This window comes from Sarcophilus harrisii, chromosome 5 (genome assembly GCF_902635505.1).
Source record: "Sarcophilus harrisii chromosome 5, mSarHar1.11, whole genome shotgun sequence".
Lineage (NCBI taxonomy): Eukaryota > Metazoa > Chordata > Mammalia > Dasyuromorphia > Dasyuridae > Sarcophilus > Sarcophilus harrisii.
The window spans coordinates 20,811,929-20,824,275 of NC_045430.1; the positions used below are offsets into that span (position 1 = coordinate 20,811,929).

Genomic DNA, 12,347 nt, shown 5'->3' on the forward strand with positions numbered 1-12,347 from the left:
GTATATTATTTTCTCTTATCTATATCTATCATATCCAGGAAATTATTTTTGTTTGGCAAAGAACTTGTGATTTCCTTCTATTCGTTCTAAAACATCATACCATAATTATTTTCCAGGTTTATTATAAAAATAAGCTGAAGCTGGCACTTATAGGCCAGAGTCTCTTTGGGCAAGAAGTCTATAGCCACCTCCGGAAAGAAGGCCATCGGGTGGTTGGAGTGTTCACAGTTCCAGACAAGGATGGTAAAGCTGATCCATTAGGTAATTTATCTATTTTTTAAAATACATTTATTTATTTTTCTAAAGGAGATAGTTTTTGCCAGCTATGATGCACTGAAGCCTTTTTTATTGTAATTCAACAAACATTTATTTAGCACTTGCTGTATGCAGAGCACTCTTATCTAAAGGTGCACACAACCAGAAATGTAAGTGTCCTCAGAAGTCACCTGTCCAGCCACTGAATGGAAATAGAAGGTTCCAATAAAACTTTTGTCCTGACTTCATGGAACTTTGATCCAAGTAGACAGATGTGATGAATGCACAAATAACATTGCTAGTAAAATGTGATATATACGTAATACAAAATAAATACATCATGAACTAACGCATAAGGACACAGAAGGATGCTTTGTGAAGACCAAGGAGGGAAACCTTTGATCATAGACATACTGAAGGAATAGGAAAGTCTTCAGATGCTGTTGTTATATCCTCTACAAGCCTTCTGGCCCAAGACTTCAGAGATCTCAGGCCAGGACACAACTTACTCAGTAACAAAGACATCCAGAAGAACCCATTGAGGTATTTACTCTCCTTCAAGAATTTCTTGTTCCATCTTCCTTCTGACTCTCATAACTCAGCCTTTGCAATATAATAGATCAAATTAAATACCACTTCAGAAATGCAAGCTTCTTCTAATTTTACCTGGTACCTATAGGTAATCCCAGAGTGAAAGAGAGGCTAGTTTCCTTAGAATTACCAACACTTTCCCGTACTGTAGATTTGCTCCACTGTTTACCTAATTATACTTTACCTAATTATAGAGTAATATTTCCTGTAATATATAATTACAGGAAAGGTTCTGAAGGAGGGGCCATTCAAGTTGTGCTTTAAAAAATAGAAAAGGAAGTCTATAAAAAGCTTAATGAAGTTGTCCAAACCAAGCCAACCAATACCTGGTTCCTGGAATATTCTTTTTTGGTTTTGGTTTCGATTTTTGTGAGTATTCCTTTTTAGCGCTATTATTGTTTGATTGGATCTTTCTGGCAGCAATAATAGTTTTTAAAAAATGAATTCCAGATAATTTAGAAGACAACAGATAGGTACAGGATTAATGTGAGTCAAATGTTGCCAGTAGGAAGGGATAAAAAACATCAGAAAAGACCAGGTAACAAAGTGATGCAGAATGTGAATAGAAAATGTAATGTAATACAACAGTATATGTAATATAAGACAAGCAAGCCAGAGGGTAGCCTCCAACATTTTAAGTATATCTTCTCTAGGGGATTCATGACAAAGGTAATAGACAAGATTCTCACAGAGTGAGGAGGTGTGAATAGCTTGTGATCTTTTCCAGGGAAAGTTTTGCCCACTGCATCACAAGTCCATCCAGGTAGCAGTGCTGTGTGCTAGAGAATCACCAAATACTGGGTTCTCCAAAGAGTCAAATGTCAAGAAACCCAAGGAACAATGGGAAGATACATGGTCCAACATGTCACCAAATAATAACTGTGGCAGAGAAGACATTTTTAAGGACACATATGATCACAAAAGTTAGTCATGGAGGGAGAATGACATATAATAGACAGTCATCCAGAGAAAACCTCCTGTTCATTACATGGATCATTTATAAGGACTTATGAAAAAACGTGGAAGAAAATCATGTAAGATGAGATGTAGATGGGTTTCATTCTGTATAGCACATGTACACTGATGCTTGCCTACTTTTTTCTTAGAGAAAAATTTGTTTTACTTTCAAAAGTGCATGATTTAGTGGATTTGGGGGTTTTGTTTATTTTTGCTTATTTTTATTTTATTTATTTTTGTTTTTTTTGTTTTGTTTGTTTTTGATTTAGTGGATTTTAAAGCAAGTTAATGGTCATGGTCATATGTAGACATTTGGAGGCCTTAAAAATATAATTAGAGGGAATAAAGAAGGAAGTTCCACATTGTTCCAATGCATCTCCAAGGAGAGCAATGCTCCAGTGCCATGGCAGCTTCAGAAATAAGTCTATTTGTCCTGTCCCCATCTAGTTACATCTCTGTATGACTCCTAACCAAGCCTAAGTCTTGAGTACATGCGTCTTTAACCACTGGAGCCAGGTTTTGTAGCTTTACGTCACAGAATAATTACCCTTTATTTATCTTAGTACTAAATGAATTTATGATTCCTTTTTCTTTTTCAAAGTAAAAATAAATTGTGGAATAAATTTAATACTAAAGTTGACTTAATTCTAGTATGACTACAAAGAACTTGAGCTGTATAATGGCAGGTAAAATCCTTGGACAGCAAGAAGACCAAATCAATGAATACTTAAAGACATTAATTCAGACTATTCATTAGAAGGTCAAATTCTAAAGCTGAAGCTTAAACACTTTGGCCACATAATAAGAATATAGGACTCACTGGAAAAGATACTGATATTAGGAAAGATTGAAGGCAAAGGGACAAGAAAGTGGCAAAGAATGAGATGGATAGATGGCATCATGGAAGCAACCAACATGAGTGGGGACAAACTTTGACAGACAGTGAAGGATAGAAGGACCTGGTGTGCTATGGTGCATAGAATCATGAAGAGTTGGACACAACTGAACAACACAACAACAACAACAAATTTTTATTTTTTTTAGACTGAATATTCCTATCTTGCCCAAGCTGGAAGTACAGTGGCCACTCGTGGTTCCAGTATAATACTGGAGGATTTAACCTGCTCCTTTTTTTTTTTTTTTTTTTTTTTTTTTTGATTTGGGTCAGTTGACCTCTTCTTAGGAAACCTGGTAGTGTTCCACTCCCAAGGTATTCACCAACGTAGTGCACTTGGTACAGACATCTAAGGCTTTAACCCAGACGCAGCTTGAAGCTCACAAGCTCAATTGATCCACCAGCCTTAACCTCTCTCAGTAATAGAAATTAAGGGATGTACTACTCCACTGATTTTTTTAAAGGATTTCAAAATCCAATTATCATTTGAGTTCTGCAATTACTCTGCCAAAGTAAGTTTAATCTTAGTAGTTAAAACGAGCATAATAATTCTAATTCATTTATGGCTTCTAGAAATTCAATCTCTTCTTTCAGCACTTGTTATTAAATAACTTTGATTAAGGAGCAACCAAGCATAAATATTCATTTAATCTAACTATCATTTTCCAACTTGATAGGTGGTTAATGTTTAAGCTTGTTACTTCTTGTTCTTGCTCTATATTGTCCACATGATTAATCACCCAGTGAAGAAGCACCGACCAAATTTTTTTTGGATTTGGAGATCTGAGTTTAACACTCATTTTTTATATTGATTTTTGATATCGATTCTTCCCAGCCTGAATGTTTTATAGTCAGACTGTGCTATGGGAAGAGCGCTGGATGTGCAGCTTAAGAACCAGGTACAAATCCTGGCTCTGTCATCTCTCTGCCCTATGTCATCTTGGGCAAGTCTATGTAATTCTCTATGCTTCATTTTCTCATTTATAAAATGATGGGATTGGATTAAGGGACATTCTGTCTTCTAAGGCTCTCTCCTATCCTGAATACTTAGCATGGTCTGGCCTTCATCCTTTGTAAACTGTGTTTAAAAAACTCTATGCATGAAAAGCAGTATGGCGACTTTGAACAGAGAGGGCTGGCCTTGGAGTTGGGAAGACCCAGTCCTCTTCCAACACAAAGTAGCCACATGACCAGGGACAAGTTGCTCAACTTCTCAGTGACATTGTACTGATAAGCATCCACGGAGGGATTTTCCACACTGGGCCTTCCCCTGAGGATAGTTACAGTTGGAATAATTTCATCATTCCACCAACAAAATCTTAGTCCAACTCTCCCCCAAATGACTTCTACATTCATTTTCCCACTCTGAAATACCGTGATTTATTTATACCCTGCAACCATAATTTATCCAATATAACAATGAAGTTAATTTATCATTTCCTTCATGCTTTAATGTCTTTTCTCTTATAAGCAAAATGACTTATGATTTATATAGTTGCATAAAATGTGGAAAAATCAATATGGAAACCAGGTGATATTTGCCACTGAATTATAAGAAAACAGGGTGAACTTTGGCCAAGATCTACACTACTTTAGTATCATTATTTCCCTATTATGCTTTATTTTTCATTTTCTTATTCTGGGAGTCATTGAATATTATAAATTCCTACACAGTTGTATTTTGTATTTTCATAAACCACATTAAAAAGAAATCTTGCTTCTTTCCCTTATCCCCACCCTGGCCCAGCTTTGGCTGCAGAGAAAGATGGCATCCCAGTTTTTAAGTTTCCCAGATGGAGAATCAAAGGCAAGACCATCAAGGAAGTCATTGAAGCCTATAGATCCGTAGGAGCTGAGCTGAATGTTCTTCCCTTCTGCACACAGTTTATTCCCATGGATGTGATTGATTGCCCGAAGCATGGTTCTATTATCTATCACCCATCTATCCTTCCCCGTCACCGAGGAGCTTCTGCTATCAACTGGTGAGATGACTATTGAAGACAGAAAATATGGACATGGTTATTTCCATAAAGATTGCCATCTTTCTATTCTTAACCTGGACAGGTGGGAGACTGGGCTGCATCCACAGGTCCCTGAGTCATTGCACCAGCTCTTTTCTCTGGAGAACTTAGCTGCTCCTAAGGGAGCTTAGGGAAAGCTTACATTTAGCATCATTCTGAAGGAGCAGTTAGGCAGACAGAAGTAACTGTAGAAAACTTCTAGTTCACTTTGTCAGTTAGGGTGGGCATATCTCTAGGAGTAATACCCCAACCTAATCTGCACATCCATGGTCCTATAACACTCCCACAGCCCCTTGTTGTCCATTTATTGAGAGGAAAAAGCAGCCTCAAATATTAAAATTATTTCATACTGTTTCCAGTTTTATTCTGTGAATTTTTTTTCTTCCAGTTATTTGAATATTTTGTTGATGTTACTACTTTGGAAGCAAATGAGTGAATCGGGTCTTCCGGAGCATTTTTTTGTTTAACATAGTGAAATATCCTGCATTTAGTAGACACGCAGTGCATATTTATTATACTCATAAGTGAATGAATGCCTGCCTGCCTACACATAAAGCTCTTCTGGTTCTAAATCCTCAGATGATTTCTTTTTAATCTTTTTTTAATTTTTAAAAGCTTTTTATTTTCAAAGCATGTGCATGAATAATTTTTCAACATTCACCCTTGCAAAACCTTGTGTTCCAATTTTTTCCCTTCCTTCCCCCCACTCCCTCCCCTAGATGGCAAACAATCCAATATATGTCCAACATGCAATTCTTCTATACATATTTCTACAATTATCGTGCTGCACAAGAAAAATCAGATCAAAAAGAAAAAAAGAGAGAAAGAACACAAAATGCAAGCAAATAACAACAGAGAGTGAAAATGCTATGTTGTGATCCACAGTCAGTTCTCATAGTCCTCCCTCCCTCAGATAATTTCTTTAAAAAAAATCTTATCGATACCTTTTAATTTTAATATCAAATTGGATATGCAATTTCCCTATCTAGTGAGCTTTTTCTTGTACAAAAGATAAGAAAAATGAAAAAAAAAAACAGTTCAGCAAAAATTAACATCATCCATTCTTGCCAAAGTGGTGTTTCAGCTGAGCTTTGAAGGAAACTAGGAGTTTTATGAGACAAAAGTGATAAAATGTTCTAGGCATTGAGGACTGCCTCTCAAAAGTATGGAGGTGGGAATTAAAAGTAAAATGTCATTTTAAGGAACAGCATAAAGGTCAATTGGGCTGACACATAGACTATGTAAAGAGAAATAGTATTTAATAAATCTAGAAAGAAGGGTTGGTACCTGGTTGTGATAGGCTTTAAATACCTAAACAAAGGATTTTGATTTGATTCTATGAATAATAGGGAGCCAGTGAAGTTTATCGAGCAGAGGAGTGACATAGTAAAGTGTGCTTTAGGAATATCACTTTGTGCTAAGTAAAATGAGCAGAACCAGGAGATCGTTGTACATGGCAATAACAAAATTATGCAATGATCAATTCTGATAGACATGGCTCTCTTCAACAATGAGATGATTCAGAACAGTTCCAATGACCTTATGATGAAGAGAGCCAACTACACCCAGAGAGAGGACTGTGGGTACTGAGTGTGGACCACAACATAGTATTTTCACTTTCTTGTTGTTGTTTGCTTGCATTTTATTTTCTTTTTTTATTTTTTCCTGTTTGATTTAATTTTTCTTGTGCAACAAGATAATTGTATAAATATGTATGTATATATTGTATTTAACATATATTTCTACCATGTTTAACACATATTGAACTACTTGCCATTTAGGGGAGAGGGTTGAGGAAGGGGGAGAAATTGGAACACAAGGTTTTGTTGAAAAATTATCCATGCATATGCTTTGAAAATAAGCTTTAACTAAAAAAAAATTTAATTTTTAAAGGAGGAGCTAAATTGGAGAAAGGACAGAATTAAGAAGGGATACCATTTAGGAGGCTACTGAAGTAGAATTGATAAGGGCCTGAGCTAGGTGAGTGGCCATGTGAAAGAAGAGAAGGGGATAAATGCCAGAGAAGTTCTGTAGGGAGAATAAAGGAGACTTGTTGGAGTAAAGGAGAAGGCAAAGTCAGGGGTGACTCCAAGGTGGCAAAGGTAGGTGATGTTCCCTCTCCCTCCCTACCACCTGCCAAGATGGTTTCCCTAAAGTTCAGTAAGAACTACACTTGTGCCATTGAACAAAGCTATTTACCATGGTATTGGGTATTCTATTGGCTTCCTACTATTCTACAACCAAATGGCAAATGTGCTTGGCATTTACTCTTCACAACCTGGCCTTTCTCCTCAGTTCTACCTCTTTAAATTTCTAGTTTCCTTAAAGGCATGGCTGAAAAGCTACTTTATGCCAGGAGGCTTTCCCTTACTCTCCCCCAAGCCCCTTTCCCCTTAAATCACTTATCTTTTGTGTTAATATTCTTTGTTCAATTCAGCCATGTTCAGTTCTTTGTGACCATTTTGAGAGGGAATTATTCCAATTCCAATTATTCCAATTTGAGGGGGTTTCTTGGCAAAGATACTGTTGGGATTTCCCATTTCCCTCTCTGTGCCATTTACAGATAAGAAAAATGAGGCTTTCCTAGTGTCTCCTAATTAGGAAGTGTTTGAGGCTGGTTTTGAATTCAGGAAGATGAATCTTAATCCCAAGTCCAACACTCTGTATATATACCATGATACCACCCAGTGGCAATATGTTGTCTGATTAATTAGACTTATTTCCTTTTTGTCTTAGTATGGCACATAATAGGCACTTAATAAGTGCTTATGACAGAAGTCAAGAAGTTCAAAGTAGAGGAGCATTTGGCAGAAAGATGAGTTATATCTTGGGCAGTGTGCTTGGAGATATCCAATTTAAAGAGTCCAATAGTTAGTCATGTGGAACTAAGGCTCACGAGAGATTACAACTGGATTCACAGAGAAAAGAATCATGGGCAGAAAAGTGATTGAATCAGACTGTGTCTAAAATCACCAAATAAATGCAAAGAAGGGATCGCATCAGTAGCCGAGAGTTCACATCATTGAAACCTCAAGTGCTTTAGATACCGAAGAGCAAGTAATTATTCCATGTGGTCCATTCGGAATCCCAAGTGGATTTCTGGGAGATGTCTGTATTATACAACCTAAAGTAAATACTTTTTTTCCTCTTTCACATTGTACTGGATATTCCCAATTTTATTGTTTGGTTATTCTTGAATTTCCCATTGTGTTTAATATAGTAAGCAATCAATAGATAGGGGGGAACAAATTGATGCAGCAGCAGGAGACACTCAAAATTAGGAGCCAAATAGTGAAAGTAAACATTAATAACCTGTTTCAGATGTGAATTTCTTGTGATGATAATATAAGACAATCATAAAATAGTCGCTAGATGGTGCCATAGTCCATAGAGTTCTGGGTTTGGAATCAGAACCATCATGTTCCTGAGTTCAGATCTGGTCTAGCTGTGTGACCCTGGACATGTCATTTACCTTTGTTTGCCTCAGTTTCCTCATCTATAAAAGGAGCTAAAGGAGAAAATGACAAAGCACCCAATAGATTTGCCAAGAAAACCCCAAATGGAACCACAAAGAGTCGAAAAGATTGAACAATCACAGCAGCCATGAAATTGCAAGCAAGATTTTACTGAAATAAGGAAAGATTACAGGACTATAGAGAAACACGCCCTCCTCCCCCCCTCCAGTGTAATAACTAGTTCTTATGAGATCCAAAAGGCTGACCCTTCTCTGTCTCCTAACTATTGTTATAAATTTCTGATGGTAATTATTCCTGAGCCTGTTACAATTTCTAGTCTTTGTAAAACTTATCCCATCCATTTGAGGGCTTTGTTTTTAAGTGGAAATACTTATTTTTCACAGGACTTTAATTCTGGGAGATAAGAAAGCCGGTTTTTCCATCTTCTGGGCGGATGATGGTCTAGATACTGGGCCTATTCTCCTTCAAAGGGAATGTGATGTGGAACCCAATGATACAGTGGATTCCCTTTATAATAGATTTCTCTTCCCAGAGGGAATTAAGGCCATGGTAAGTCTCTTTTTGTCTTCTAGGACAATGTACTTCGAAGATCTATATCTATATCACTCTGGGTAGTCTCTCCACTGATACATATAACTTTCCTACACCTTAGGAAATGGTCTTTAAAAATTTAAATTTTTAAAAATTTAATAAATTTAATAAAAAATTAAATTTAAAAATTTAATTTTTTTTTTTAAAAATAGGGGCAGCTAGATGGCACAGAGAATGGAGCACCAGCTCTGGAGTCGGGAGTTATCTGAGTTCAAATCCAGCCTCAAACACTTAACATTTCCTAGATGTGTGACCCTGCCTCCTCCCCCAACAAAAATAATTGTCTTAATCTTTTCCTTGAAGCACCAGAAAACTGGCATCAGTTGTAGAATCTCACTTCTGATACTTCTGTACTTATTTCTTAGGGCTGCTTTGTCTTGTGATGACTTGCCAGATCCTTAAGTGCCTTCTGAATCATCAAGGACAGATTCAATTATTTTCAGACTTGTTTTCATGGCAAGTGTGGAATTTATATCTAATTCTTTGAACTTGTTGATCCATAGATAACATTCCCTAGCTAAACAAAACAACAAATTAAAGATAATAATCTGTTCCTTATTCTAGATGGAGAGCAGTTGGCTTTGTATTTTCAAAGGTGATAATTATTTTTTATTTTTAGGTGGAAGCTGTCCAGCTCATCGCCGATGGCAAAGCTTCTCGTATTCCTCAGTCAGAGGAAGGAGCAACATATGAAGGCATCCAGAAAAAAGAAAATGCCAAGGTGTCATTGATTGGACATAAAACCTGAGGTCTTGGGATCTAGAAGGGAGAAGGACCTGTAGAGATCAATCCTCCAATTGATCCTTTCCTAGATGCTTACTAAGTATTTCTCTAGGTGGGATTGCCTATGTTTCCTCACCTGCTCCCCCACGAGGTAGCCACCTGCTCACCACCACTGTTCCCTATTTCCCCTCCCAAGACTTTTTGTGCAGGTTAAAAAAAAATCCTATTTAATGTCTCAGCAATCCCAGTAGTAGATTTCAGAGCTCTGGCCTGTCTCAAAGCCTTACCTTGAGGCACATAGAAGGCCCGAGTTGAAATCCTGGGCTACCACTTACTCCCTGTATAACCATGAGTCTTCTACCTGTTCTGCGACCCAACTTCCTCCTCTGTAAAATGAGACAGTTAAGCAATAGAGTCTCTCAAGTCATAGAATATTAAGAGCAATTAAGTCATTGGTAGGACCCACATAGGCCAGTGCAGCAAAAAGCAACTTTGGTCTCTTCTCCTTCCAGATTTCTTGGGATCATCCTGCAGAAGCTTTGCACAACTGGATACGAGGTCATGACAAAGTGCCCGGAGCTTGGGCAGAAATAGACAACCAGGTATGTCCGGGGAATACAGCTGGTTTTATTTTCTTATTTTTCTGTCAGATGGAGACCAGAGGCTGACCTTGGCTTCTTAACTACCACCTTCCTTTCCATACAAATGCACCCAGATCTTTCCATGAATCCTTTCCTGTTTGGATGTTTCTGGCTTTACTGAAACATGAAACTGGACAGTCCTCCAGAGAAGATGGAATCAGAGCAGATTATAATGGGGACAGTCCTTTCTCCTGCCCTAGAAAATAGCCTTCTATTAATGCACCTTAGGACATTTCTTATTTCTGAGTTGTGAAATCACAGTGGTTGAGCATTTTGAAATTTAGTGGACAAAAAATGCCATCTGCAGCAAGAAAAAGAACTAAGGAGACTAAATGTAAATCAACACATGCTACATTCACTTCTTTTTCTGCTTTTTTTTTTTTTAATCTCTCCCATGGTTTTTCACTTTTGCTCTGATTTGTCTCTCCCAATATAATTCATTAAATAATGTGTATTAAAAATAAATAAACTACAAAAATCGATTATCAAGAATTTATTAAATGCTTACTATGTGCCCAGCACTGTGGTAGGTTCTAGTAATACAAATTTTAAGACAATCCTCTCTTTGAGGAACTTACATGGTGCCAAGAGAAATTCCATATGTTCATAAATAAGTAAATATGGACTATATGCAAAATAGCTACTCAATGACATGGGCTGAGGATGGAGGTGGGTAATTTATATCTGGGGAAATCAGGAAAACCCTTTTGAAGGATGTGACATTTGAGCTGAGTCTAATGCTTTCTCCACTGATGCAGATAGATTACAGCCCCCATGCAGTTTAGGAAATAGTCGAGCTGCAAAAATCAGGGCACTGGGGCCAGACTCTGGCGAGCTTCCCCAAATTTATTCAGGCTAATCTTTGGACAATGCTTCAGTCCATCAAAGCCTTTTAGCTCAGTAGGACCTGCCAGAGCTGATGCTCTACTGTCACAACCTTGTAGGACCCATGGTATTTTCCACACCACATCAAGACATCAGTAGGGTCTTTACTGGAGATTTCTTATTATCTCTTTAGGATTAAATCCTAGCAATGGGATTGCTGGGTCAAATGATATGTTCACTCTTATGATTTCTATTATAAATCATCAGATCACATTCTAAAACATTTACACCATTTTCTGATCTCATTGTAAGATGGTCCTGGATTTCATAATGTCTGTATTGATGTTTCTATCAGGTGGTTACTTTCTATGGCTCATCATTACTGTCTGGTTCTGTGCCACCTGGAGAACCCTTAACAATCAAAGGTGCTGAGAAACCTGGTCTTGTCACCAAAAATGGACTGGTCCTTTTTGGTAATGATGGGAAAATGGTGAGTCCTTAATATAGTATCTGATTTTTTTAAATTAAAAAACACAGAATAGAAAAAAGAAAAACAGATAAAGAAGATAAAACAGAACAGAACATTGTTGTGTCTAGCAGAACATCAGGGAAGATTCAAACTATATAACCATAAATTACCAGTTCAAGAAAGGTTATATAATAGTGGAAGAAATTATATTCATGTGTCCCTTTATTCTTTTTTCCCCTTTCATTCCCTTCCACTTCCCCTAAGCAAGCTATAGTTAAGCACAGATATATTAAACATATATGTATATATTTATGTACATATACACATATACATATATACCTGCCCAAAGACACACATACATTTACACTTATAAATGTCATATCCACCCATAGACACATCCATATATATATACACACACACACACACACACACACACATAGACCAATATGCATACATATGTACATATATTCAGACACATATACAAACACACGCATTTACCCATGTGTTAACATGCATCTAAAATAATATCATGTTTACACATTGGATTTTACATATATTTTAACATGTTTAACATATATTGGATTGCTTGCCATCTAGGGGAGAAAGAGAAAATCTGAAACACAAGGCTATGCAATGGTCAATGTTGAAAAATTATCCATGCATATGTTTTGAAAATAAAAAGCTTAAAAATAAACAAACAAACAAATAATATTAGTATAATTGAGATATAATATAGATTTTTTTTCTCTTGATTGAATCTTTAAGTTTGACTTTGTCTAAGATTAATGATTACTAACTATAATTTTTCCCTAGTAATTCTACTCCTGATCCTTGCTGTAATGTTTGTATATATCTCTTCTTTCCGATCCCTACTAACTCCTTTAATTCTGAAACCTAGTTTGC

The 12,347-nt window shown here is 36.8% G+C and overlaps 1 protein-coding gene across 1 annotated transcript in view; it reads left to right on the top strand.

The window, feature by feature from the left end:
• The window catches only part of ALDH1L2 (aldehyde dehydrogenase 1 family member L2), a 68,465-nt gene that overhangs the window by 24,040 nt on the left and 32,078 nt on the right, over positions 1–12,347 (top strand). The window contains exons 2-7 of the mRNA XM_031941042.1: positions 117–261; positions 4,446–4,680; positions 8,579–8,744; positions 9,406–9,507; positions 10,022–10,111; positions 11,331–11,465. Of these exons, the coding sequence (XP_031796902.1) occupies positions 117–261; positions 4,446–4,680; positions 8,579–8,744; positions 9,406–9,507; positions 10,022–10,111; positions 11,331–11,465 (873 nt within the window). The remainder of the gene's footprint in view (positions 1–116; positions 262–4,445; positions 4,681–8,578; positions 8,745–9,405; positions 9,508–10,021; positions 10,112–11,330; positions 11,466–12,347) is intronic.